Raw genomic sequence first — 27,995 nt, 5'->3', positions numbered from 1 at the left:
GATTGAGACAGAAAAAAAACTACATGAACATAATTTAGATATTTTATTTAACATCATGTAATCAAAGAAATGACAAAATTATATTGCACAAATCTACCAGAAGCCATAATAGTAGTACAGTATGTCATGTTAGATTTTGAAATGTAATATTTTTCAATTTCTGTCAGCTTTTCATTAAGTATTGAAAACTACAAAGTGGTATGTAATTCAATATGTTAACGTAACATTATTCAGCAGGTTTCATTTGACTTTATGAAGGAAAATGTGTTAAGTCTATAAGGGGGGATGCTAAACTTTTGGCCATACTGTAGATTAGACGCCACCGTCCTACATTAGTGGACAGTTAGACAGTTCAAAGAGACTGGCACCTTGCTATAACACAGTTCAAAGAGACTGGCACCTTGCTATAACAGAGTTTAAAGAGATTGGCACCTTGCTATAACAGAGTTTAAAGAGACTGGCACCTTGCTATAACACAGTTCAATGAGACTGGCACCTTGCTATAACATAGTTTAAAGAGATTGGCACCTTGCTATAACAGAGTTTAAAGAGACTGGCACCTTGCTATAACACAGTTCAAAGAGACTGGCACCTTGCTATAACACAGTTTAAAGAGACTGGCACCTTGCTATAACAGAGTTTAAAGAGACTGGCACCTTGCTATAACACAGTTCAAAGAGACTGGCACCTTGCTATAACGGAGTTCAAAGAGACTGGCACCTTGCTATAACACAGTTCAAAGAGACTGGCACCTTGCTATAACAGAGTTTAAAGAGACTGGCACCTTGCTATAACAGAGTTTAAAGAGACTGGCACCTTGCTATAACAGAGTTTAAAGAGACTGGCACCTTGCTATAACACAGTTCAAAGAGACTGGCACCTTGCTATAACAGTGTTTAAAGAGATTGGCACCTTGCTATAACAGAGTTTAAAGAGACTGGCACCTTGCTATAACACAGTTCAAAGAGACTGGCACCTTGCTATAACAGAGTTTAAAGAGACTGGCACCTTGCTATAACAGAGTTTAAAGAGACTGGCACCTTGCTATAACAGAGTTTAAAGAGACTGGCACCTTGCTATAACACAGTTCAAAGAGACTGGCACCTTGCTATAACAGAGTTTAAAGAGATTGGCACCTTGCTATAACAGAGTTTAAAGAGACTGGCACCTTGCTATAACACAGTTCAAAGAGACTGGCACCTTGCTATAACAGAGTTTAAAGAGATTGGCACCTTGCTATAACAGAGTTTAAAGAGACTGGCACCTTGCTATAACACAGTTCAAAGAGACTGGCACCTTGCTATAACACAGTTTAAAGAGACTGGCACCTTGCTATAACAGAGTTTAAAGAGACTGGCACCTTGCTATAACACAGTTCAAAGAGACTGGCACCTTGCTATAACGGAGTTCAAAGAGACTGGCACCTTGCTATAACACAGTTCAAAGAGACTGGCACCTTGCTATAACAGAGTTTAAAGAGACTGGCACCTTGCTATAACAGAGTTTAAAGAGACTGGCACCTTGCTATAACACAGTTTAAAGAGACTGGCACCTTGCTATAACAGAGTTTAAAGTGCTTATTGCTGTTTGCAAAGTACACATAATAAAACCATTATAAAAATGATATTATTAGAGGTATTTTTCACTTTGTTACCTTTAATACTGCCTGTGTGGGTAAAACACTATTTCGAACGATAAACACCTATTACACCTCTTAAACACTTATTAAACACTGGGTCAGATTTATTATTTTAAATCTGTGCAACATTTAATGTTTTCAAAGAGCTTGTAATGTTTTTAGAGAGAACTTCCGATGCCATCTCAGTTGTGTTTGTGCAGTTTGTGGAAATGAGACACTTATTTAAATATCTATGCTCTGCTGGAATAGATGAATGCTTTTCTAGACTGCTGTCAGCAAACAGCAACCTTGAACATGTAGCAAAAGCAAACCCCATTCAATTCTTCAAAACAGACTTTGAATAGCTTGTGAGAAACATCCATTCAATGACAACTGTGATCACTTTTCAGATGATAATCCATAATAGATTCCCTGATCATTCAACAAACCCTGCTCCACTGTAAGATCCAGACAGGCCACTGGGTTTGATTTCTGTGATTCAGAATGCTGGTAGAAGAGAGAGAGGGGGGGGGGCCCTCTGATGGTCACTGTTATATGACAATCACATCTCTAAAACATTATTTTCAATTGATTGCAAAATCTGTAAAAACAACAACAATGTTATAAAAGTCCAACAATCTCCAGCAGCAGGTTGGCACAGTTTGTTATTGGTTAGTTGTAAAAACAACATTGGGACAATTTTCTCCCTTTCAAGTTTTAGTTTAAAGATTTTAAACAGTAAATAATAAATACCTTCCTGTGATATTTTTCCCTAAAGATTTTTACTGTGCTAAAAGAAGTTTTAAACTCCTGGATTTTAAACCAGATTGGGATGTCATGATTAGTTTGGTTTGGAAGTCTCTTAATACTGCATATTTTCATCATGGTGCCACTATTAAGTACCAGCTAATAAAAAATAATGTTAACTGTGTGAGTGGTTATTTAATACTAACACCACAGCACACAACACCTAAACAACATTCAGTTACATCGTATAGCAGTGCTTCATTTTGTTATTCGGCACCATTTAAGTGCCTGTAAATAAAAATGTATAGAATCCTTGTGTTATCCGTCACACAGAAAAAGCGCTGTTCTGCCGACATGTATTCTGTAGTACAGTCTTCTACAACAATGTCCCCGCAGAGAGTAAGAATGGTTAGACATACAGCTCGGCTCCATAAACATTCTTACAACATACTGTAAAATCTGTCTGATCCAGCCCCTCTATACACTGCATAATTGTGGGGTCCCAACCAAATCCCTATTGAAAGGCATGGAGTGATCCTCCCTCCGTCCATGAACCTGTACAGGCTGGAATCCGGCATGATTTGTAAGTCTTGTTTACTTAAAACCAATGCGAATCTGACTGTGCAGTCCGGCACAGAGTCATGTGGTTCTTCTTTCTAAATATATAAATCGAATATGTTGCATGGAGAAAGAGAAATAAAAATGAATACAATGCTTGCATTACTGGGTATCCCTGGACTGTACCTCTACTGCATGTACTGTAATAAGAGTTTTTCAAATAGTTTGTCATTTATGCTATATATTTTTTGGGGGGGTACGGTATTAGATTTCGCAGTACCTCTGTAATCCAGCACACTATGTAATCTGGCACAATTTTTTGGTTTCAATCGATGCTGGATTAGACAGATTCTGCTTCGATTTTCAGTTGAAAAAACCCAAAACGTGTTTTTGTAACAGCTTGAACTTGAATGCAAAGCCGCCCACCTCGTCCCTATCTGCATGCTTTAGTTTTATTTGAACTTGTGCTCAAGTGCACTGCAGCACATCAATGACTCCCATCTTGGCACCCCACGGAGGAGCTTCTTTGTTTGAGATCTGTTGACTCAAACACCGGAGCTGCCCAGCCTGCAGATCTGTCTGCTGCTGCTAGGAGACCATTGAAATGCTAATCCTGCTAGGGCCGGGTGGGGGAGGGGGGCTAGAGCTGGAAGTGCTGCTTTTATCAAGGGGGTGATAACAGACTGATGACACAGTGTGCAGTGAGGTCTGTGCAGGGGGGTGATAATAGACTGATGACACAGTGTGCAATGAGGTCTGTGCAGGGGGGTGATAATAGACTGATGACACAGTGTGCAGTGAGGTCTGTGCAGGGGGTGTGATAACAGACTGATGACACAGTGTGCAGTGAGGTCTGTGCAGGGGGGTGATAATAGACTGATGACACAGTGTGCAGTGAGGTCTGTGCAGGGGGTGTGATAACAGACTGATGACACAGTGTGCAGTGAGGTCTGTGCAGGGGGGTGATAATAGACTGATGACACAGTGTGCAATGAGGTCTGTGCAGGGGGGTGATAATAGACTGATGACACAGTGTGCAGTGAGGTCTGTGCAGGGGGGTGATAATAGACTGATGACACAGTGTGCAATGAGGTCTGTGCAGGGGGGTGATAATAGACTGATGACACAGTGTGCAGTGAGGTCTGTGCAGGGGGGTGATAATAGACTGATGACAGTGTGCAGTGAGGTATGCAGGTCACGATGTCATGGTCCAGTATGATGCACAGTAAGATCCTTTAATGACGGGGCTATTTTGGTTAAAAAGATGAACCTGGGAATCCTGTTTTAGACTGCTGGAAACAACACATTGACTGAGCCAAGGGGAAGCTGTGCGCTCTGTCAGTGTGCCAGGGAGGGTTCATTCACCTGACTGGGAGCTCTGTTAGTGTGCCAGGAAGAGTTCATACACCTGGCTGGGAGCTCCGTAGAGCACAGCATTCTTCAGGGGTGGATCAGAAGTAAGAGCATGCATGAACAAAATAGCAAATAACAAGAAAACCCACAGAATGTGTCAAACCCTCAATCAATTTGTCAATGCTTTTTGCTTTTCTAAATTGTTGCCAACGTTTCCAGCAACAGCAGCCTTGAACATTACCACAAAAACCAAATCCCATTAAACTCAAGAGCTACTGTACAGAATTATAAAACACCACATTATTACAAAGGGTTCACATTTGTTACAACACCCGGCAAGGTTTACAAGAAACACAACACTGTACCTTTGCTGTGTCCCATGTTCAACAAACATATTGTCAACTCTTTTGACATTTTTAATCACACATTATGGGTGATCAACTGGGCAATACGTTTTTCCACATTTCCTCGTGAGTGTTTGCCAGGAGATGAAAATCTCAGTGGATCTCAAGGATCACAGTGTATCCAGATCACACTCCCTCCTGCTGGCTTTCTGTTCCCGCAATACGCCACTCATGTCTCATGCAAAAAGAAGGGAGGTCATGATTGTTGGGACTCCATATTGAGAAACACAGCAAGTTCAGTTCGCAGTTTGGACCCCCTTACTACAACAGTGTGCTGCCTTCCAGGAGCCTCAGTCAAGCACATCACTGAGAATGTGGACAGACTCCTGGAACGAACAGGAGACGACCCGGTAGTAGTCATCCACATCGGTACAAACAACATTGGAAGATACAGACCAAGATCCCTGCAAAACAAATTCAGAGAGCTAGGAAGGAAATTAAAAGACAAGACCAAAACTGTGGTGTTTTCAGGGATACTGCCGGCACCTTGCAAAGGACCATATGGACAGCTGGAAATACAAAATCAAAATGCATGGCTGAAATCGTGGTGCACACAGGAAGGCTTCACCTTTCTTGAACATTGGAGCACATTCTACAACAAGGACTATCTATATAGGTGGGACGGACTGCACTTAAACAGAAAGGGAACCAATCTACTTGGAGAAAGGATCCTTGAAGAGGTCCAGAAGCATTTAAACTAGAAAGGAAGGGGGGAGAAAACAAAAAAAAAAAACAGAAGGGAGACTACATCAAATCAAGGGCAACAACTCAGGTAAGACCACTATTAAATGTATTTATCTTAATGCTAGAAGTCTCAGAAACAAAATGTTAGAACTTGAAGCTACTGCACTAACAAGTAACTACGATGCGATAGGTGTTACAGAAACTTGGTTGTCTGAGAGTGATGGAGACGAATATAATATTAGTAGGTACACACTGTATAGGAAAGACAGGCAGGACAGAAGAGGCGGAGGGGTAGCGCTATACATAAGAAATAGTCTTGAAGCCCAGGTGTTAAATCAGGACAAAGAAAACAATGCAGAATCAATATGGGTCAGAACAATGGACAAAAATTCAAAGGGCATAATAATAGGAGCATGCTATAGACCGCCAAATTCAGACGCTGAGCAAAATAATCTGTTATACAATGGGGGATTTCAACTTCTCCTGTATAAAATGGCTTCTGCTTCCTAACGCAATTTGTCAAGGCACCGACTAGAGGGGAGGCATGCCTTGATTTTTTTGTCTTTTCAAATAACAAAGACAGAATAACTAAAACAGAGGTCAGAGAGCCACTGGCAAACTCAGACCACAACATGGTCTCATTTGAAGTATTTTTTAAAACCCCAAAAGTAATGACTAAAGCTAAGGTTTACAATTTTAGAAAAGCAAACTACAAAGGTATGAAACAGAGACTAACAGAAGTAGATTGGAGTAAAATAGAGAAAACATCTACAGAAAAAGGATGGCTGTTTTTTAAAAATGTAGTACTAGAGGCACAAAACAATTACATCCCAAAAGTAGACAAATCTAAATCTAAAACAAAATGGCCAAAATGGTTTAATAGATCAATTAAAACAAATATTCAATGAAAAAAGGCACTTTACAGAGTGTTTAAAAGGGACCAAAAAACAAAGTACACAGAAAGAGTACTTGGAACTGCAAACACAAGTCAAAAAGGAAGTTAGAAAGGCAAAGAGAGAGATAGAAATATCAATATCAATATTTAAGGGGGTTAAAACCAATTCCAAAATGTTTTTCCAATATTATAACAGCAAGAGAACATTCAAAGAGGAGGTTAAATGAGACACAAATGGCAAAATCATAGACGAAGAAAAAAAAAAATAGCAAATATATTAAATGATTACTTTTCACAGGTTTTTACAAAGGAGGACACGGACAACATGCCCGACATGTCAACCTGTTCCTATCCAGTTTTAAATAACTTTAGCATAACAGAGGCAGAAGTGTTAAAGGGACTAGGAGCTCTTAAAATAAACAAATCCCCTGGGCCAGATGAGATCCTCCCAATAGTACTCAAAGAAATGAAAGAAGTTATTTACAAACCCGCTAAGCAAGATCATGCAACAGTCTCTTGACACAGGGGTTGTACCGACAGACTGGAAAATAGCAAACGTAATACCGATCCACAAAAAGGGAGATAAAACCGAACCAGGTAACTACAGACCAATAAGCCTGACTTCTATTATATGTAAACTTATGGAAACTGTAATAAGATCCAAAATGGAAAATTACCTATATGGTAACAATATCCTGGGAGCCAGCATGGTTTTAGGAAAGGGAGATTGTGTCTAACTAACCTGCTTGACTTTTTTTTGAGGATGCAACATTGAAAATGGATAATTGCAAAGCATACAACATGGTTTATTTAGATTTCCAGAAAGCTTTTGACAAAGTCCTGCATAAAAGATTAATTCTCAAACTGAACTCAGTAGGGATTCAAGGAAATGCATGCACATGGATTAGGGAGTGGTTAACATGTAGAAAACAGAAAGTACTGATTAGAGGAGAAACCTCAAAATGGAGCGAGGTAACCAGTGGTGTACCACAGGGATCAGTATTAGGTCCTCTGCTATTCCTAATCTACATTAATGATTTAGATTCTGGTATAGTAAGCAAACTTGTTACATTTGCAAACGACACAAAAACAGGAGGAGTGGCAAACACTGTTGCAGCAAGGTCATTTAAAATGATCTAGACAGCATTCAGAACTGGGCAGACACATGGCAAACGAAATTTAATAGAGAAAAGTGTAAAGTATTGCATGCAGGCAATAAAAATGTGCATTATAAATATCATATGGGAGATACTGAAATTGAAGAAGGGAACTATGAAAAAGACCTAGGAGTTTATGTTGACTCAGAAATGTCTTCATCTAGACAATGTGGGGAAGCTATAAAAAAGGCCAACAAAATGCTCGAATATATTGTGAGGAGTGTTGAATTTAAATCAAGGGAAGTAATGTTAAAACTACAATGCATTAGTAAGACCTCACCTAGAATATTGTGTTCAGTTCTGGTCACCTCGTTACAAAAAGGATATTGCTGCTCTAGAAAGAGTGCAAAGAAGAGCAACCAGAATTATCCCGGGTTTAAAAGGCATGTCATATGCAGAGAGGCTAAAAGAATTGAATCTATTCAGTCTTGAACAAAGAAGACTATGCGGCGATCTGATTCAAACATTCAAAATCCTAAAAGGTATAGACAATGTCGAGCCAGGGGACTTCTTTGACCTGCAAAAAGAAACAAGGACCAGGGGTTACAAATGGAAATTAGATAAAGGGGCATTCAGAACAGAAAATAGGAGGCACTTTTTTACACAGAGAATTGTGAGGGTCTGGAACCAACTCCCCAGTAATGTTGTTGAAGCTGACACCCTGGGATCCTTCAAGAAGCTGCTTGATGAGATTCTGGGATCAATAGGCTACTAACAACCAAACGAGCAAGATGGGCTGAATGGCCTCCTCTCGTTTGTAAACTTTCTTATGTTCTTATCACCAGCTTGCTGCAGGAGGGAGCCTGAACTGGACACACTGCGATGTGCAGAAGAATAATTCTGTATCCCTAGTAAAAAAAAAAAGAAATAAAAAACAAGAAATCCCTAGTTGATTTACCTATGATGTGTGAATAAAAATTTCAAAACCAATCGAGAACTTGTATCGTAAAATACCAGCCAATTCAAGCTGAAAGAATATTCATTTAAAATGTTGACAAAAACCCACATTCCTCCCGGTCACCCAGGAAATAAGTTGATCAAGCTCTAGAATTTAAAGGGGAGGTTCCGTTGTTTCTAATGTAAACGAGCCTAGGCTAGGAAATAAGTAGATCGAGCCCAGGAAATAAGTTGATCAAATATATTAATGAACAATAAATAATTTAAAATTAATTTTGTAAGTATAATTTATATCAATTAGTAGATCTGATTTATTCGGCAGCATGCTGCTAGATAAGATGATGTGAATATCGCTTTAGATCCGATATATTAGCCTAATAAAAATGCATAATTTAAAATGACTTTTGTACGTATAATTTACATTAACATGTAGATCGGATATATTCGACAGTATTACGCTAGATAAGGGAATGTGAATATCGCTGTAATATATATTAGCAGCAAATAATTTCAAATGAATTGTATGATTGTACATTTCTGATTGTGTATTTCTGTTTGTGTAACAAACGTTAACTAGCAAAATGTGTTACGTATTAATGTTATTTTGCATTTCTGGAGGTGTTTTTGTTTTGGGAAGCACTACAGTATGGACAGCAGGTATGCAAGCGATTGACCAAAAGTTAAGTTTCAGTCATGGAAAAAATTGAGCTCCCTGCTGCGATGATGATGATGTACTTGAAAAGTGTTGCTTATACAGTATTATTATTATTTAGTATTATGTGCTTTGTTTCATTTATTTTTACATACAGTACTTTGTATAATTAGGACAGAAAACGAACAGGAGACTGGTTATCATTGTGCATGTATTTCAATTACAAGTTTGGGAAGAAACAGTACATTTATTAGTTAAAAACTAAAGTGTTAACGTCTTTGCTAAACCGTGGTAAATACATGTAGTTCAGTACCAACCAAGATAGCTATTGTAAGAAAGAAAGATCATACAGTATATGTAGGCTACTGTAGATCAGCATGATTTTAAAAATGGTAAATTCCTGTAGTGCAACAACCATGTAAGACATAACGAGCAATCATATCTACCATGGCATACGTTTTTCATTTCTGTTTTTGTCCTATCAAGAGGATTTGACAGGGTCCTTTTTTAACATAGTACAAATCTTATCCTTTAGTAATACTATATATTACTGCAAGAAATACAATTGTCACGTTTATGAAGAATATGGCATTTATGTTAATGTATATTGTGTGCAAACAACATGAGAGATTTTTTTTTAATTCCCATGACACAATTCCTTACTAAAAAAAATTTTGGTTAATTATTTTCACCCTATCCCAATTTAAAAACCACAACCCTAAACCTAGAACCTTTTTTAAATAAACATAATTGTATGTGTAACAATAAATGTTAATGCTTAAGACATGCAGACAAATCAAGGTACTGTATATACTATTCATTTTTTTTTTTAACTCTCAGTGTAGGCCTACGTTTTGCCACGTCTAAACTGTACTAAAGTTACAGCTTTACTAATATTAAAATGTAAAAATATGACCTTGTCATACTAATATGATGGATGCAGCATGTCATCAGATTATATTACTGAAACATTTTAATTATGATTAAAGACTGACAACATTTTGACGTGTAAAATAATTTAATATATAAATAAATCTCCGCGATCACACATAAACTACATCTGATTGACAACGATGTTATAGAAACATAAAAAGACAGTTTACCATAGAAACAGCCGTCGATCACACATTTTAAAGTTCATACGAAAAGACAGTGGCACGAACACGCACCAACATACACAGTCTAGTAAATAAAACAGCCAGATAAAAATAAAAAGCCATGCAGTGAACCTCCCCTTTAATCAACCTGTAGCCCTGCCTTACTTTTGTCTACTTTTGCCTTTCTGCGCTTGCGCGATCAACTTATTTCCTACGACACCGGCACTACTACTGCAGGATGGTTGCACACGCTCCCAATGTGCGCCGAAGGATTTGGTTAGGATTTTCTTCTTGCTATAATTTTTTTCTGAGTTGACAGGAACGTTCTCATGTCAGCATCAGCATCAGCACCAGCTACCACCAGAAACCCCCTCCTTAGCTATTTTTTACACAGCTAATCGAATCTCTAATCAGATTCGAAGTGAAATAGAAATATTAAGCCAAGCCTATAACTTTCACCTTTTGTTAATTCTAAATATACAATTACTTGGTTCCGGAAGCTTGGAGTCTGTGCCCCGAAGAGTTTGGACATGCCGTTACCCTGCTATGTAATCTCGCGATCCGTTACCAGGGTCACAGACAGCCACCAAATCCCCTCCCAGTCCCAGGATTCACAGTGACGTGGGGAGATCAGAACGCAGCAGCAGCTGCAGTCGCTCCTTGGCCTCGGAGGGTAGAGTGTTGAACAGCCGGTCCTCCACGCGGAGCCCTTCCTTCTTCAGGGCCCCACAGGAGCCCACCTCCACGGGCAGCCTCTCCAGACCGTTCCCCCTGAGGTCCAGGTAGCTGAGCTGGGACAGAAGCCCGATCTCCGGGGGAAGGCTGGTCAAGCTGTTATTGGCCAGGCAGAGCGTCCTCAGCCTGGTGCAGCGACGGAACAGCTCACCGGGCAGGGCCTCCAACTTGTTGCCGCTGACGGAGAGGAAGGAAAGCAGCTCCAGCTCTCCGATCTCGCCAGGGAGGGTGGCCAGGAGGTTGTAGGCCAGGTCTAGGTGGCGGAGCTTCTTGAGGGTGAAGAGGGCAGGGGGCAGGCTCTGCAGGAGGTTGTGGGACAGACACAGCTGCTCCAGTTTCCTCACCATGCAGAGGGTGGGCGGCAGGGCGGCTATTTGGTTGTGGCACAGCCGCAGGCAGGCCAGACCCCGCAGGTGCTGCAGGCTGACCACCTCCTCCACACTGCGGATGCTGTTCCCACGCAGGTCCAGTGAGAGCAGGCCAGTCAGGCTGAAGACAGCGTGGGGAATCCTCTCCAGCTGGCACTGCAGGAGCTCCAGCTCTGACAGGTTCCCGGCCCGCTTCAGATTGTTGAGGACCAGGAGCCGCGTGCCGTCGTTCCGGACCGACAGCCGTGTCAGGTGCCCCGCTACCTCCACCAGCCCGGAGGGGATCTTGGTCAGGTTGCTCTTCAGGCTTAGACTCTTGAGGCTGCGCAGCTCCCTCAGGGACTCCAGCCCGATGGCCCTGTTGTTGTCGGAGCTCAGGTTCCCGGTCAGGCTCAGCTCCTCCAGGGCCCTCAGGGAGTAGACCCAGGGTGGGATTTCTCCTACGTCAGTGAACCTGACATGGAGGGAGCGGAGCCTGTCCCGGAGGAAGCTGAAGGCCAGGGGCTCCACCTTGGCTGGGCAGTGGCAGAGGTGCAGCTCGCACAGGGAGCTCATCTGGGACAGCTTGGCGGGCAGCCTGGCTTCCGGGATCAGCTCCAGCTTCAGGACCTGGAGGTCTGACATCTCGAAGACTGCCTTGGGGATGCCCGAGAGCGTGGAGAGGCGCAGCTCGGCTCTACCCAGCGCGTCCCGGCTCATGTGCTGCCGCAGCTTGTCGTAGCCCCACTCGTGGTTGAGGTTCTCCTCCAGCAGTCGGTGCTCACTCACCTCCGAGAGGAAGACGGCAAAGCGCTTGGAGTAGAGCTGGTCGTACTGGTCCGCCATGTGCAGCAGGAAGGCAAAGTCGTTCCTGACGTCCGGCACGTCCCTGATGCTGCTCTCCTCCCGCACCTTCTCAAAGGAGTACTGCCGCAGGGACCTGCAACACACACACAAAGCAGTGAAGCAAGGGTGAAAAACATGATGCAGCAAAACACAACACAAACTACTCACAGTACAGTGCACCCCCTGGTACCTGCACACACGGTACACAACACAACACAAACTACTCACAGTACAGTGCACCCACTGGTATCTGCACAACACAACACAACACAAACTACTCACAGTACAGTGCACCCACTGGTATCTGCACAACACAATACAAACTACTCACAGTACAGTGCACCCCCTGGTATCTGCACAACACAACACAAACTACTCACAGTACAGTGCACCCCCTGGTATCTGCACAACACAACACAAACTGCTCACAGTACAGTGCACGCCCTGGTATCTGCACAACACAAACCACTCACAGTATAGTGTGCTCCCTGGTATCTGCACACAAGGTACACAAAACAACACAAACTACTCACAGTACAGTGCACCCCCTGGTATCTGCACAACACAACACACTCACAGTACAGTGCGCCCCCTGGTATCTGCACACAAGGTACACAATACAGTGCAACACACACAACATACAATCAGTTCTTCCTCTGAGACCTGCACACAACACGAGGAACACAACGCAATGCAAAGCAATACACACAACACACAATACAGCTTGGTAAATTGTGACAGCTCACCTGGATGAAAATGAAGACTCCTTTGGCAGAACAGTTGTAGGATTTACAGAAAGCTGAATTAGAAACACATGTGCTTGTAACAGTACATAGTGGCTTATGAAGCCCACAGTAAAAGCATGGTACTGTATAGCACAGCACTACTGTGGCTCATTAACCCATTAAGTGCCACTGTCCTAATTTGAGGAGACAACTTTGTAATTTTTTGGTGCTTTCTTAACTGGCATCTATCTACATGTTGTTTTAATGTTCGTTTTAACTAGATTACCATGATAACTTACTCTAAGTTTGTTAACCACAAAGGTTTAGTCTAAATCATGTTTAAAATTACATAAATACAGCTTGTGTTCTGAAAAAAATGAATTTTTATTTTTCAAAGAAATTAATTAGGTTCTTAATGGGTTAAGGATAGTGGAAAAACATAAATAAAAATGTGTTGTGTGGAGGTCCCGAGATAAATGATCTCAGGATCTGGACATGAGAACATTTTATTTGTATTTGTTTCCATGTCCTCAATGAGCCAACATACAGCACAGCACAGTAAACAGAGTTTCAGTCAATCAATCAGCCAATAAATGTTTATTTCAGGCTGGCAAAATAAAAGCCACGGCAATCGATAAACGTTGAATTGATTAACTGTTGAATCTGGGTCATTCCGCGCCGAATGAATCAATTGTGTGAATGAATCTCCACCTCACTGTCTCCAACTGTTGATATCGCATACGGAAGTATCTGGGAGTGTTTTTAGCTCCAAGCTCTCATTTTTTTAAAGTTATGGCCTATAATGTTTGAGAAGTCAAACCTCTTAAAGCAGGGAGGGGGTGGGGGCAAGCATGGTCCTGGAGGGCCTCCTGGTCTTTGTTCCAACCCTGTTCTGAATGCCTGTTAATCGTGGTGTGTTCCCTACTGGTGGTCGTGGCGAGACAGTGAGGTGGGGAAGATCCAAAACATGTTGTCATTTGGTGTCGAATGAACCACCTGCACCACTCCCTTGTCACCCACGCTAAGACTACAATCAAAGCAAAGAGAGAGACCTGCGGAAGATCCAGAAGAGGGTGTAGACCCCGATGAGCCCGTACACACTGACCAGCAGCACGTAGCTGAGCAGCAGCTTGTGCAGCATGAACGCCATGCTGTGTGTGCAGAAGAAGCGGCTGTATCCCGTCAGGAAGCGGATCTGCGGCTGGCACACGTGCTCGAAGGAGATGGAGTCCACGAACGAGGAGGTGTAGCCCACAATGAGCAGGAACTTGAACACCTTGAACACGGTCTGGCACACGTACACCTGGAGAACAGAGGACTCCAGATTTAAAACAGCTGCTTGGTACAGCCAGGAAATATCACAGTCATTTATAAATGTATTTAATCAAGTTAGCTTTTTGAACTGTGTTGCTACACCACTTGCTCGCTTAAGCAATAGAACTCTAGAGGGCATTAGCCCTGTAGCAGGGCGATTGCCCTGCACATGAGGAAATTAGTGTTGGTGTAATTTATATGTGGAAATGGATTTATTGTGTGTGCCTTTTTGGAATTGCCATGTTTGACTGAATGACTGTTTACAGGCGCTCAATTGAGACTTGCTGCGTGCTAGGTTTGGTTGAGAGGAAGGGCGAGTGATTGGCTGTGTCGGTCTTTGACCTGCAGGTGGGTGGGTCTCGACTGAGTGTCTGTCAACATAAAAACATCCAGTGAGGATCGTTCTAGGCGACTGCACCACCATGCTACACAGAGGGGTGCTGCGTACACTCAGGAGGAAAGCGTTCACTCTGCAGGAACTACAGCTACGCAACCCTTAAACTGCAACACGGTACTTGTGAAGGCAGTGCCCAGCCAAGACCGTATGAAGAAGCAGGAATCGCCGTAAGAATACTGGCTCATAAGTAGATTTGTTTAGGGAATATTGATCCCAGGTAATGTATAGCGAGGGTTACGTAGTGTAGCCAGTTCCTGGAGCAGGATGCCTCGTTTAGTAAGGCTAGCGCTCACCCTGTGTGGCACCTTTTATTTGTAGTTTTTGTACTGTGTTTATTTTGCCTTTTGTATGTGTCCTCTGTGCGTTACCATCGCTGGTACCGTCACATGACCCGCTTGTTTACTTTTTGTGTGTTAATAAATCCTGCATGTCGGTGCCGGCGTTTCAACTCCAACTCCCATGTCTCACGAGTACCCTGTCACAACTCCTTAATATGTTTTACCATACTTCTTTGGGCTTTACAATGCTTACTTATGCTTTATTATACTTTATTACACTATGCTTTTATAAGGGATGAAATCACAAGTCCAGAATGATTTCTGGAATATCAAACTTGACTTTATTCATTAAAAATAGACTTTGAAAAAAATGATCTTTCAATGTAGTTGTGTTTAGAGCAACAAATGTTTCAGCTTGAAGTCTGTACATCTAATAAATATATGAATGAATCAATGTAAATGACAGTAAAGCAGAGCCTCTCCTCACCCTGTACACATGGTCTGCATGAATGTAATGTAAATGACATTAAAGCAGAGCCTCTCCTCACCCTGTACACGTGGTCTGCATGAATGCAATGTAAATGACATTAAAGCAGAGCCTCTCCTCACTCTGTACACATGGTCTGCATGAATGCAATGTAAATGACATTAAAGCAGAGCCTCTCCTCACTCTGTACACATGGTCTGCATGAATGCAATGTAAATGACATTACAGCAGAGCCTCTCCTCACTCTGTACACATGGTCTGCATGAATGCAATGTAAATGACATTACAGCAGAGCCTCTCCTCACTCTGTACACATGGTCTGCATGAATGCAATGTAAATGACATTAAAGCAGAGCCTCTCCTCACCCTATACACGTGGTCTGTGTCCTCAGTGTGCTGCCTGAACTTGCGCACCTTCTCGAAGAGTGCCTTGGCCTGCTCGCCGTCCTTCCTGTCCAGGATCGCTGTGGAGGAGGGAGCTGCCGGCACGGGGCTCTCCTGGGGAGGGGAGCCCAGGTTAGAGGGGAAAGAGCCAGCCCTGGCCAGGAGTGGAGTCCCGGGGCTCCACTCCTCACTCGACCGGCCCCTCGTAGTGGAGGAGGTGGAGAAGCGATGCCTGGCGCCCCCGCTGGTCTCGGAGGAGTCCTCGCAGGCAGTCTCGGAGAGAGCCTTGGAGGTCCAGGGCGACTCAAAGCACTTTCCCAGGATGCCGATGAAGTGCTCCACCTTGGAGGACGTCTTGGGGAACTTGAACCAGAAGTTGCTGCTGACCAACAGGATGAGCGAGTGGATCAGGGCCATGTAAGGGAAGTAGCGGGAGTACCAGGGCAGCGCCATGTGGTAGCACACCTGCAATGCAACGCAACACGAGGCACCAGTGGCGTAACTTTGGTTTCAAAAGTGGGGGGGGACAGTTTCTGAAGCTGGGGCATGCATGAAGATTATTCTATCTGAAAATAATAAAATATGTTACAAACAAGTATAACAAAGCATTGAATCCCTTGTATGTCTAATTAAAAGATCCAAAGACATTCCTGCGGCAATTATTCAAAAACAATAAATTGTTGGCACAATGTTGTCATGAATGATGAGTGTCGCAAAAAGCTATGTTATTCAGTCGCTTCCGAGTCATGGAATTATGAAGCCATGATGACTTCAGTCTTTGAAGAGCACTGAAGCTCCACTCAGATCGGAGAGGGATGAGAATTGCCCTTGAAATATATTTCTAGAAGCGTTGAGGCTTCCCCACAATTGAAATACTTACGATAAATACAGTTTTGCTATTTATGATGCTAGTATTGTAGTAGTATTGGTATAAGAATATGGTGTTTTTAAAAAGTATTTTCAGTTTCCATCCACTTAAAATAGGAAGATGTAGCTTGAAACTCAAACCGCAGTGTTTCGACGATAATGTAAATAACAACAGGCTCCAGACAATGAGTTTCAAACTTCAAACGTGTTCCTGTTTACAGGTAAGAACTCCTCTTTATTATGATGAATACGATAATGCTTGTTATGGTAATTGTTTATTTATTAGTTTAAAAATGTTTAGTAAAATGTGACCAAGAGAGAGTTTTTGGAACATTGATAAATAGAGACGCAAGAGTCTGTGCGATGTATTTAAACACACAAAATAATTTAGAATCAGTAATATATCGTCATTAATTTGGTATAATAATTGTGTAAAACGTTCTTGGTCATGTATTTAGTTGTTGTTGATGTCTATATTTATTTGCACAAAGATCATTTTGCTGTTTTAAGTGTACTGTTTCAATTTAAAATGAAATGTTAAACTGTAAGTAGACAGAAACCTCCGTGTGATAACATCAGTAAATAACACAAGCTATGGTGAATTACAAACAAACCATGTTCCTGTGTTTTGGAAACAGCAGTGTAGTGCATCCTCCTCTATCTCTGTCCATCCATTTTCCCCAACATTACTGTGATCTCAGGCTGTGTACGAATGTGTCAGCCGGGGTCTTTAAACTGCGCACCACCTATGTTCACTTCTCATCGGTCAGTTTCCCTAGTTAAGGTGTGTGCAGCTCCAGGATCCGCTTAGTAAAACATCTCATGATCCGGCTCCAGTGATCCCGGATCCAATCCCATTTTTCTTCCCATTGACATCTATACTGACTAGTGATTATACCAATACATTATCATGAAATAAAAGTTTTAGCACTCCTGCAATGTGAGGGGGACATTTCCCCATCTTTAAAAAAATGAGGGGGGCATATCCTCCGTGTCCCCGTGTAAATTACGCCTATGCGAGGCACTGTGAATGCTGATTGGAAGTCATATGAGGGGGGCATATCCTCCGTGTCCCCGTGTAAATTACGCCTATGCGAGGCACTGTGAATGCTGATTGGAAGTCATATGAGGGGGGCATATCCTCCGTGTCCCCGTGTAAATTACGCCTATGCGATGCACTGTGAATGCTGATTGGAAGTCATGTCCCCACTGGAACCAATTAGCAGCAGCTACACTTATTTATAATTCATTGTTGATCTCACACTCAGACAATGACAAAGCATTTGAAACGTTTAACAGCAGTTTCTATATAAACAGATTAAGTATGTTACGTTAATATCAGGTTTTCGTCTGTTTTTTTATTTAGATTTAATGCCTGATAATATGTTTCTAACTGTTCAGTGTACTTTTTTCTTGTATTCTTTGTATGACGGAGCCTGACACAAAGAGTGCGCTTGAGAAACACACTCTCAACTTGATTAGAGGCAGCCCCCAAACACCTAGAACACACATTAAATGAAAGCCCTGTACAACAGAAACCAGTACAACACAAATGTACTCTTATATAGCTCTCTTCATGCCAAGGCATCCCATTGCACTTCACAATTCAGAAACACTAAAAGAAACTTAATAAACTCACAAATGAAATGACAAACATTTTGACTGGAAGATTTATATTGAGATTTCTATTAGGTTAATCCATCATGTATAGGGCACCTCTTATTGTAACAGAATGATGCCATGTTGTTCGTCTGTCTCGAGTGTACTGACTGATGAAAATTATTAGCCCCGCCCTTGCCCCTGCTCGGCTCCGATCCAGATGTGTTGCGAGGCAGAGTTTCACGGTTTGGTTCTCACTCGGCTTGACAAATAGCCAGCGGAAAACCACCCACACCATGAGGGCCTGGGGCCTGGGGCTCTCCTGGCTTGGATATGGCAGTGGAAAGGGGTATAAGACTCACCTGGCTGATGTAAACGTACTGCTGGTAGTCCAGGTTGGTGGGGCGACCCCTTTCCTTAACGGGAGGAGACAGGGGATCGGCTGTGTTTTTAGGAGGGTTGGTGTCTGGGGTAGGGGTTGGGGTAGGGGTGTCTGGGGTAGTGTGTGGGGTAGCGGTTGGGTTGGGGGTGCTGCTGTCGTTAGCAGGGTCAGTCTGGTCCATGGGCAGACACACGACCTGCTCATTGGAGATGAGCAGCGTCCCAGAGAAGATGGAGACCATGAGCATGGCAAAGACGAGGTACTCCATGAACACGTCCCACCAGGGCTTCAGGATCCGGTGCGTGGTGTGGGTCTCGCTCAGAGAGGCCAGCTCCGACAGCGTGAACATGCCTCCCTCCGAGAGAGAGAGAGAGAAAGAAAGAAAGAAGTTTAGTCACAAGGGAAGCCCCCCCCCCGGTTATTCAATGCATTCACCATAGTTTACCATGGTTTGTTTAATATGCTTTACCATACCTCTCTGTATGTATGTATGTATATACAGTATCCCTATCACTCTCTCTATATCTATGTTGTAACAAAGTCTCTCTAGGGAATGACTGTTCTGACCTTTGATATATCTAGGGTTATCAATAACGTATTGTCCAAACATAATCGCAAGGGGAATGTCATAAAGAATGGCTTGAGTGGCGTGGTATGTGATGTCAGTGTCCAGGAAGCAGTGCAACACACAGATGATCAAAACAAAATACACAAAAGAAATGGGCACATTGGCCAAAACAAAATAAAACACTAACAAATTATCTTTTTATAAAACAAGTACCTTGGTTCACTTACTGGTAGCATTCGATCTCGCTCTTAACTCCTCTTAACTCTCCTCCCTCAATGAGACTGGAGTGGGTCTTTTATTCTGTGGCTCCAGCCACAGTCCCACAAGCTTCTCGGGATGGGGATTTAACCCCATCCATGCCAACTGCATTTTATAAGACCGGCTTTTCGCCAGTCTAAAATAATAAATAATAATGTCAGATGGCTTTCGTCCGTCCGCACACAAATACAATTTAATGTAATAATAATAATACAAATGAAAACACATACATAAATAAATTAATATCCACAAGGGGTGGGCACCCCGTCACAGGGAGGCTTATTTTATTTATAATATTTACAGGTGTTCATGCACTTACTTTTATAATGTACATGTTTTACATATGACGAAAACAATAACCCATAACCTCCCATTGGAGTAACTTATTATCTAAAGTGGGACAGCGACTTAATTCCCCACTATTATGCTTTTACAGGACTCTGCGTAACTCTTTCATTGCATGGTTAATCTCTGTCCACTTTTTCCCTACAACAAAAACCCAGAACACAAGCGACAAAACCCCAATTAGTTTAAATCAATTTGCACCAGAGAACCAGACCGAGCGAGAGTGAGAGCGAGAGGGAGGAGGAGGAGGAGGAGGAGGTCTACCGCCACCAAAAGATAAAAGCAAAGTCTATTTTAATTTCATTACTAAGTATACTTATTTAATTAGCCAGAGATTGGCTTGTGTGCATAGTCTACCTTTTGCATCAATTGTAATTGCTACACTTCATGTTAAATATAAGCTTTTGTCTGTAAAAAAATACAGTCTACCGTGCAAATGTGAGCAACACAAAACAGTAGTCCCAGCAGCAGCAGCCCCAAGCTAACACAAAGCAATAAAACAAGTTATAAGTTATACTATAGGGTAATATTAAACTACTGTCACATTTTAACTGATAAGTAATTACAACAGTAAAACTCACCCTTGGAAACAAACACAAACGTATATAGAGGCTTAAAATAAACAAATCCCCTGGGCCGGATGAGATCCTCCCAATAGTACTCAAAGAAATGAAAGAAGTTATTTACAAACTGCTAACCAAGATCACGCAACTGTCTCTTGACACAGGGGTTGTATTGACAGACTGGAGAATTGCAAACATAATACCGATCCACAAAAAGGGAGACAAAACCAAACCAGGTAACTACAGACCAATAAGCCTGACTTCTATTATATGTAAACTATAATAAGATCCAAAATGGAAAATTACCTATATGGTAAAAGTGTCCTGGGAGACAGTCAGCATGGTTTTAGGAAAGGGAGATTGTGTCTAACTAACCTGCTTGATTTTTTTGAGGATGCAAAAAAAAAAAAAGGACAATGGATAATTGCAAAGCATATGACATGGTTTATTTAGATATTCAGAAAGCTTTTGACAAAGTCCTGCATAAAAGATTAATTCTCGAACTGAACGCAGTAGGGATTCAAGAAAATGCATGCACATGGATTAGGGAGTGGTTAACATGTAGAAAACAGAAAGTACTGATTAGAGGAGAAACCTCAAAATGGAACGAGGTAACCAGCGGTGTACCACAGGGATCAGTATTAGGTCCTCTGCTATTCCTAATCTACATTAATGATTTAGATTCTGGTATAGTAAGCAAACTTGTTAAAATAGGACAACACAAAAATAGGAGTGGCAAACATCGTTGCAGCAGCAAAGGTCATTCAAAATGATCTAGACAGCATTTAGAACTGGGCAGACACATGGCAACTGATATTTAATAGAGAAAAGTGTAAGGCACTGCACGCAGGCAATAAAAGGGGCGATCTGATTCAAGCATTCAGAATTCTAAAAGGTATTGACAATGTCGACCTGTGGCAAAGTGGTAACTACGTGCAGGTGAGTGCAGTGCAGAGCGGAATAATCACACAGAAACGCATGGTACAGGTGCAAGGGTGTTTATTATTGTTTATAATGTCCAGAGCCTTATGGCAACAACCTGTAAATAATAATACTGTTGGAAGTGGTACAGCGGCGTGTATCACTCCGTTTATACAGATCCTACGGGTTTGACCCGCAACCAAAAAGTCCAGTTTTTCCTCACCCACACAAAACACAAACACAGACACAGTTTCTACAGTGCGTGAATTAGGTGCTCGTGGTGGAAAGACAGTCCTGAAGTGAAAGAAGTGAGTGCTGAAGTCCAGGTTAATGCTGGCTGACGGCTACAGCTCCGGATTGTGCTAGTACTCTTAAACGACAAACAACACAAAACAGACAGTGTTACAAGACAGACGAATACAGCGAACACTCACGGTTTCTTAGTTTCAAGTTCACGGGCTCCTTCTAGGTTTATTTGCTTAACCATCTACAAAGGAACAGATCACTCAAGCCATGCCCCCTATTTATACCCTCGCCCATGACCCCGAGGTTAACGAACGCATCCGCTCCTCCAGTCCTCGGATGCCACGCCGCTTACCGTCCGGGTCAATGAGCTCGGGTGCCGTAGCTCCTCCCCCTTCCTAAATGACCGACTTCCACCTACCCTACGGAATAAATTGTCGTGCCATTTCATTAAGGGTACTCTGTTCCTCTTGCACCGTGCCCTCACAGGTCGAGAGGGAGATCTAACACCAAGAGTCATTCGATCTCTGTCACACGACCCAAGGGACTTTTTTGACCTGAAAAAACGAACCAGGGATCACAAATGGAGATTAGGTAAAGGGGCATTCAAAACAGAAAATAGGAGGCACTTTTTATTTTACACATAGAATTGTGGGAGTCTGGAACCAACTCCCCAGTAATGTTGTTGAAGCTCTGTGACAGAGATCGAATGGTCCTTGGTGTTAGATCTTCCTCTCAACCTGTGAGGGCACTGTGTAACGGGAACAGAGTACCCTTAACTAAATTGCATGACAATTTATTCTGAGGGTAGGTGGAAGTTGGTCATTTAGGAAAGGGGTGCAGCTACGGTTTCCAAACTCAATGACCCAGATGTTAAACGGTGTGGCATCTGAGGATTGGAGGCGCGGATGCGCTCGTTAAACTAGGGGTCATGAGCGAGGATATAAATAGGGGTCATAGCTGACGTGATCTGTTCCTTGGTAAATGATTACAGACAACCTACAAGGAACCTGTGTTACCGTACTGTAAACCATGAGTTTGTTCTGTCTGTTAGTGTTTGTTATAACTGTCTGTTTGTTTTAAACTAGACTTCCTATAACACGATCCGGAGCTGTAGCAGAAGCCAGCATAAACCCGGACATCACTTTCACCCCTGCATTTCATGGAGAACAGTAATACACAACTTGCACTTATTTCACTATCACTAAGAACTGTGTTTGTGTTTTGTGTTTAGTGTTGGTGTGTAAAACTGGACTTTTTGGTTGCGGGTCAAACCCAGGGATTTACAAATACTGAGTGATACACGGCGCTGTATCACTCCATCATTATTATTTACGGGTGTTTGCATTAAGGCTCTGGACATTGTAATTTATCAATAAACACCCTTGCACCTGTTAGTAATTGTCCGTGTGATTCGTACCTGCACTGCACTCACCTGTATCCACTCACCACTTTGCCACAAGCTGACACCCTGGGATCCTTCAAGAAGCTGCTTGATGAGATTCTGGGATCAATAAGCTACTAACAACTAAACGAGCAAGATGGGTCGAATGGCCTCCTCTTGTTTGTAAACTTTCTTATGTTCTTAAATGCAGTGCCAGGTTTGCAGAATGTGGATAACACTATCCAGGGGGAATACACCTGTGAACGATGCCAGCTGGTCTCTGACCTTGAGGCTAGGGTGGCAGGCCTTGAGGCAAGGCTGGCTGGACTGCACAGCATGACAGAAGCAGAAGATTTTATAGAACAGTCTTTTAGAGAGATGTGCACTCAAATAGAGGAGGGGGGTGTGAACAACAGTCAGTACCTGGTAGGGACTGGGTTACAGTGGGAGGGAATAGAAGTGCACCCTCTCCCAAAACAGCCACTGCAGAGCGGAGTGTTTGCTCCCTAGTCAGGTGTGCAGCTGTGATCCTAAGCTGTGAATGGTGCACTGCCTACGCGGTGCCCGGGTGCACGATATCACGACACAGGTGGAAGTCAGGTGTGCAGCTGTGATCCGGAGTCGTGAATGGTGCACTGCCTACGCGGTGCCCGGGTGCACGATATCACGACACAGGTGGAAGTCAGGTGTGCAGCTGTGATCCGGAGTCATGAATGGTGCACTGCCTACCCGGTCCCCGGGTGCACGATATCACGACACAGGTGGACAGGCTCTTGGCCTGGGCTGGGGAGGATCCAGTTGTCGTGGTTCACATGGGAACAAATTACATAAGGAAAGAGAGTCAGGAGGCTTTGCAAAATAAATGTATAGAGCTGGGGCAAAGGATTAAAAGTAGAGCCTCTATGGTAGTCTTCTCGGAAATACTACCGGTGCCACGTGCAGGGCCAAGAAGACAAGCGATGATTAGAAGTTTTAACACGTGGCTAAAAACCTTGTGAAGGCAAGAGGGGCCCAGGGTTATGAGGCACTGAGGAACCTTCGACGGGCCGTGGCCTGTAGAGGTGGGACGGGCTGCACCTGAACAGGAGGGGATCCAGTGCACTGGGGGAGACAGTTAACAGAGTAATCAGGCAGTTTAAACTAGAGGTCTAGAGCCAAGGGGAGTTACACCACAAACTACACAGCAAACAACAAATAAAATAAATAATCTAAAACAAGATTGGAGAACCCCCTGCTGCAGGAACCGAGGTTCACCACTATATATATACAGACGTGCTCAAATTTGTTGGTACCCCTCCACAAAAAACGAAGAATGCACAATTTTCTCTGAAATAACTTGAAACTGACAAAAGTAATTGGCATCCACCATTGTTTATTCCATATTTAATAGAAATCAGACTTTGCTTTTGATTTTTTATTCAACATAATATTGTAAATAATAAAACAAATGAAAATGGCATGGACAAAAATGATGGGACCCTTAACCTAATATTTTGTTGCACAACCTTTAGAGGCAATCACTGCAATCAAATGTTTTCTGTAGCTCTCAATGAGACTTCTGCACCTGTTAACAGGTAGTTTGACCCACTCTTCCTGAGCAAACTGCTCCAGCTGTCTCAGGTTTGATGGGTGCCTTCTCCAGACTGCAAGTTTCAGCTCTTTCCATAGATGTTCGATAGGATTCAGATCAGGGCTCATAGAAGGCCACTTCAGAATAGTCCAATGTTTTGTTCTTATCCATTCTTGGGTGCTTTTAGCTGTGTGTTTTGGGTCATTATCCTGTTGGAGGACCCATGACCTGCGACTGAGACAGAGCTTTCTGACACTGGGCAGTACGTTTCGCTCCAGAATGCCTTGATAGTCTTGAGATTTCATTGTGCCCTGCACAGATTCAAGGCACCCTGTGCCAGGCGCAGCAAAGCAGCCCCAAAACATAACCAAGCCTCCTCCATGTTTCACTGTAGGTATGGTGTTCTTTTCTTTGAAAGCTTCATTTTTTCATCTGTGAACAGCTGAATGCTGATGTGACTTGCCAAAAAGCTCCAGTTTTGACTCATCTGTCCAAAGGACATTCTCCCAGAAGGATTGTGGCTTGTCAATATGCATTTTAGCAAATTCCAGTCTGGCTTTTTTATGTTTTTCTTTCAAAAGTGGAGTACTCCTGGGTCCTTCCATGGAGCCCACTTTCGCTCAAAAAGCGACGGATGGTGTGATCATAAACTGACGTACCTTCACCTCGGAGTTCAGCTTGTATCTCTTTGGCAGTTGTCCTTGGTTCTTTTTCTACCATTCGCACTATCCTTCTGTTCAATCTGGGGTCGATTTTCCTCTTGCGGCCGCACCCAGGGAGGTTGGCTACAGTTCCATGGACCTTAAACTTCTTAATAATATTTGCAACTGTTGTCACAGGAACATCAAGCTGCTTGGAGATGGTCTTGTAGCCTTTACCTTTACCATGCTTGTCTATTATTTTCTTTCTGATCTCCTCAGACAACTCTCTCCTTTGCTTTCTCTGGTCCATGTTCAGTGTGGTGCACACAATGATACCAAACAGCACAGTGACAACTTTTCTCCATTTAAATAGGCTGAATGACTGATTACAAGATTGGAGACATGTGTGGTACTAATTAAAGAAACTAATTAGTTTGAAATATCACTATAATCCAATTATTTATTATCTTTTCTAAGGTGTACCAACAAATGTGTCCAGGCCATTTTAGAATATCTTTGTAGAATAAGCAATAATTCATCTATTTTCACAGCTTCTTTGCTTTATTCTATGACATACCAAAGGCATGCAAGTATACATGATAAAATAGCTTTTAATTTCATCACTTTTCAGGAGGAATAAAGCATTATTTCAAAGAGCTGTAAGGGTACCAACAAATTTGAGCACGTCTGTGTATATATATATATATATATATATATATATATATATATATATATATATATATATATATATATATATATATAGGGCTTCTGATTTTCGGTTTTAACCGATAAAACACCCCCGATACAAAAAAAATGAAATTGATGGACAGTCAATAAACACCGGAAAACGCCAGAAAAACTGTGGAAATGGTTTATCGAGCACTATATTCTGCAATTTTGAGACTGACTTTGAATTCTGGAAACTGTGTTGTTGTTTTTTTTAAATCTTTTGCTAAGTTGCATTGCCTTTTACGTTGTACGCAGTTCTGTGCGTGGGTAACACTGATTTCATTTTGCTGTTGGGTCGTTAACGGGGAATTTTACATGAATGAAACAAAATGTACAACAAGTCAACAGTATTAGCAGCTCAAATGAAGTGAAACTCTGTGCATTGGCTGCTGTGGCTTGTTTAGTAAGCGTCAACATATCCCTACAAAACAACCGTCTCCGTCTGTGGAATGAGAGAGGGTACGGCCCACACTGCTGTACGGATGCGAATCAAGGACGCTTTACCGCAGACACCTCAAGCAACTTGAGCAGCTTCACCAGCACCCCCTGAGACCCATCAGCAAAATCCGACGGCAAGACAAAGTCTCCAATACAGAGGTACTTAAAAGGTGTCAAATCACAAGCGTGAAAGGTATGGTGCTGGGAGCCCAGTTTTGGTGGGTTGGACATGCCAAAAGGATGGAGGACACTAGAATACCCAAAGCTGTGCTTTAGAGTCAAAATGGACAAAGGTCACAGAGAAGGCCACGCTTGAGATACAAGGACACCCTTAAACAAAATCTTAAGGCCTGTAACACCGATAACCACAGCTGGGAGGAGCATTGTCACTTTGCCATCCAAAACCTTGAAATGAAACGAGCAAACAAGGAAGGAAAAGAGTGAGAGGAGAAAGGCCATTTCAGTAATTCCATCAACCTGCTGCACCTGTGGCAGCATCTGCAGATCAAGGATTGGCCTTATTTCTCATGAAGGAGCACACAAACAAATTTAGTCAGCAAGAGTTGCTGACAAAACTCATGCGTCGTCATCGACGGGAAACATCATCACTGTCATATATATATGGACCCTCTAGTGTGCCTTTGTTACTTTCTATTAAAAGCACAATCCTAGTTTTTAATTAGACTTAAAACAATAACCTGCCATTTTTTATAAGTTAGTTAATAAATGTTTATCAAAGAAAAAGTTATGAGTTTGAATGTTTCAGCAGCACACATTTACACATTTTATTTCTCACTGTATGTAATTATACTTTTCTATAAAAAAATGGACCTTACAAAAGTTTGCCACGATAATTATGCAGTTTTCGCTGGTTACAGGGTTATTTACCATAGACATAGTATGGCCATTTTTTTTTTTTTTTTTTTTTATCTTTTACCATACCTCTCTGTGCTTTACCACGCTTTCACTGTGCTGTATTATACTTTGATATGATTTCATTACGATAAACTTTTAAATGGGCGAATACATAAAATGCATTGCATATTTTTTTTAACTAAACCAAACGAGCAAGATGGGCTGAATGGCCTCCTCTCGTTTGTAAACTTTACAGTACTATTTAATTATAATTAATTATAAAGTTTTGTTTTGAACAATAAACAAAAACAAAATTAATACATACCTAAATACCCTGCTTCTCCCCTCACCCTAGCAAGCTCGGACCGTGACACGGATACATAACTGGAACTATCCACCTGCACGAATACTTACTTATTTCTAGATGTTTTTACCGACAACTTTTGACCAAAAACTTCTTAAGAAGCCGCGTCCACAACACAACAGACCGCCCGGCTGGTTTTCGACCGTGAAAGGAGTCTGTGTTGAATGTATTTCCACAGCTCCGGCTCGTTCCTTCTCTATAAATTAATTCCAAAGTTTTTTTTTCCCTTTCTTTCTTTTCCTTAACTTGGCTCCTGCTGGATCGGGAAAGGAGTTGGAAGTGGGCACACGTGACTCAACTTTCCATCCCTGTTGCCTCGGCAACGTTATGCCTGGGCGTTCAATCTAATTAAATTCTTTTCGATTCGCAGAAAAGTCTAATCTTAGCGAAACCACAGCTGCAATATCAATTATTTACCCACCGCCAGACCCCCCCGTCTTTTTTTTTTTTAAATTAAAGAAGCCGTTTTTGTAATTACCTTTATCTCCCATCTGCTGTAAGTAATGAAGAGAGCGTCTCCTACTGTCGAGAGGTTATATGACAAGTTATTTTTGAGCAATTTTAACAAATTGCGCTATTCTTCATAGAGTAGAATGTGCTGTGCAGTAAGCTATAAACTATGGGCGAATATACAAAACTGACACCAACAAATGAGATATGAATTAGTCTAGACGTATAAAAGATAATCATTTG

The 27,995-nt window shown here is 42.2% G+C and overlaps 1 protein-coding gene across 17 annotated transcripts; it reads right to left on the bottom strand.

Moving 5' to 3' along the window:
• Positions 1-28: 28 nt before the first annotated feature.
• Positions 29-27,723, bottom strand: LOC117966835 (volume-regulated anion channel subunit LRRC8D-like). 17 transcript variants are annotated; one of them, XR_009310691.1, is made up of 7 exons: positions 27,353-27,723; positions 18,404-18,778; positions 15,558-16,040; positions 13,768-14,018; positions 913-12,084; positions 849-880; positions 29-784 (listed from the first exon to the last, which is right to left on the bottom strand). XR_009310691.1 is itself a non-coding variant. In XM_059008064.1 (5 exons), exons 2-5 carry the CDS (start codon positions 18,770-18,772, stop codon positions 10,674-10,676), a joined length of 2,514 nt encoding a protein of 837 aa, XP_058864047.1. In that variant the 5' UTR covers positions 18,773-18,778; positions 27,264-27,723; the 3' UTR covers positions 29-10,673. The 17 variants fall into 17 exon arrangements, 3 of the variants coding, with proteins under 3 accessions (XP_058864047.1, XP_058864046.1, XP_058864048.1); XR_009310699.1 differs by having other exon boundaries at positions 29-1,296; positions 1,329-1,392; positions 1,457-12,084; XR_009310692.1 differs by having other exon boundaries at positions 29-496; positions 529-12,084.
• Positions 27,724-27,995: the final 272 nt, after the last annotated feature.

This window comes from Acipenser ruthenus, chromosome 36, assembly GCF_902713425.1.
Source record: "Acipenser ruthenus chromosome 36, fAciRut3.2 maternal haplotype, whole genome shotgun sequence".
Lineage (NCBI taxonomy): Eukaryota > Metazoa > Chordata > Actinopteri > Acipenseriformes > Acipenseridae > Acipenser > Acipenser ruthenus.
Note: the sequence above shows the minus strand (reverse complement) of the source record. Positions and strands in the feature narration are given on the sequence as shown.

Coding starts and splice junctions, on each gene's coding strand:
- LOC117966835 (XM_059008064.1), bottom strand. CDS start 18,772: ATGTTCACGCTGTCGGAGCTGGCCTCTCTGAGCGAGACCCACACCACG. Junction 16,041..18,403: donor AGTACGTTTACATCAGCCAG/GTGAGTCTTATA, acceptor GTTGCATTGCAG/GTGTGCTACCACATGGCGCT. Junction 14,019..15,557: donor ACACAGACCACGTGTATAGG/GTGAGGAGAGGC, acceptor TCTGTTCTCCAG/GTGTACGTGTGCCAGACCGT.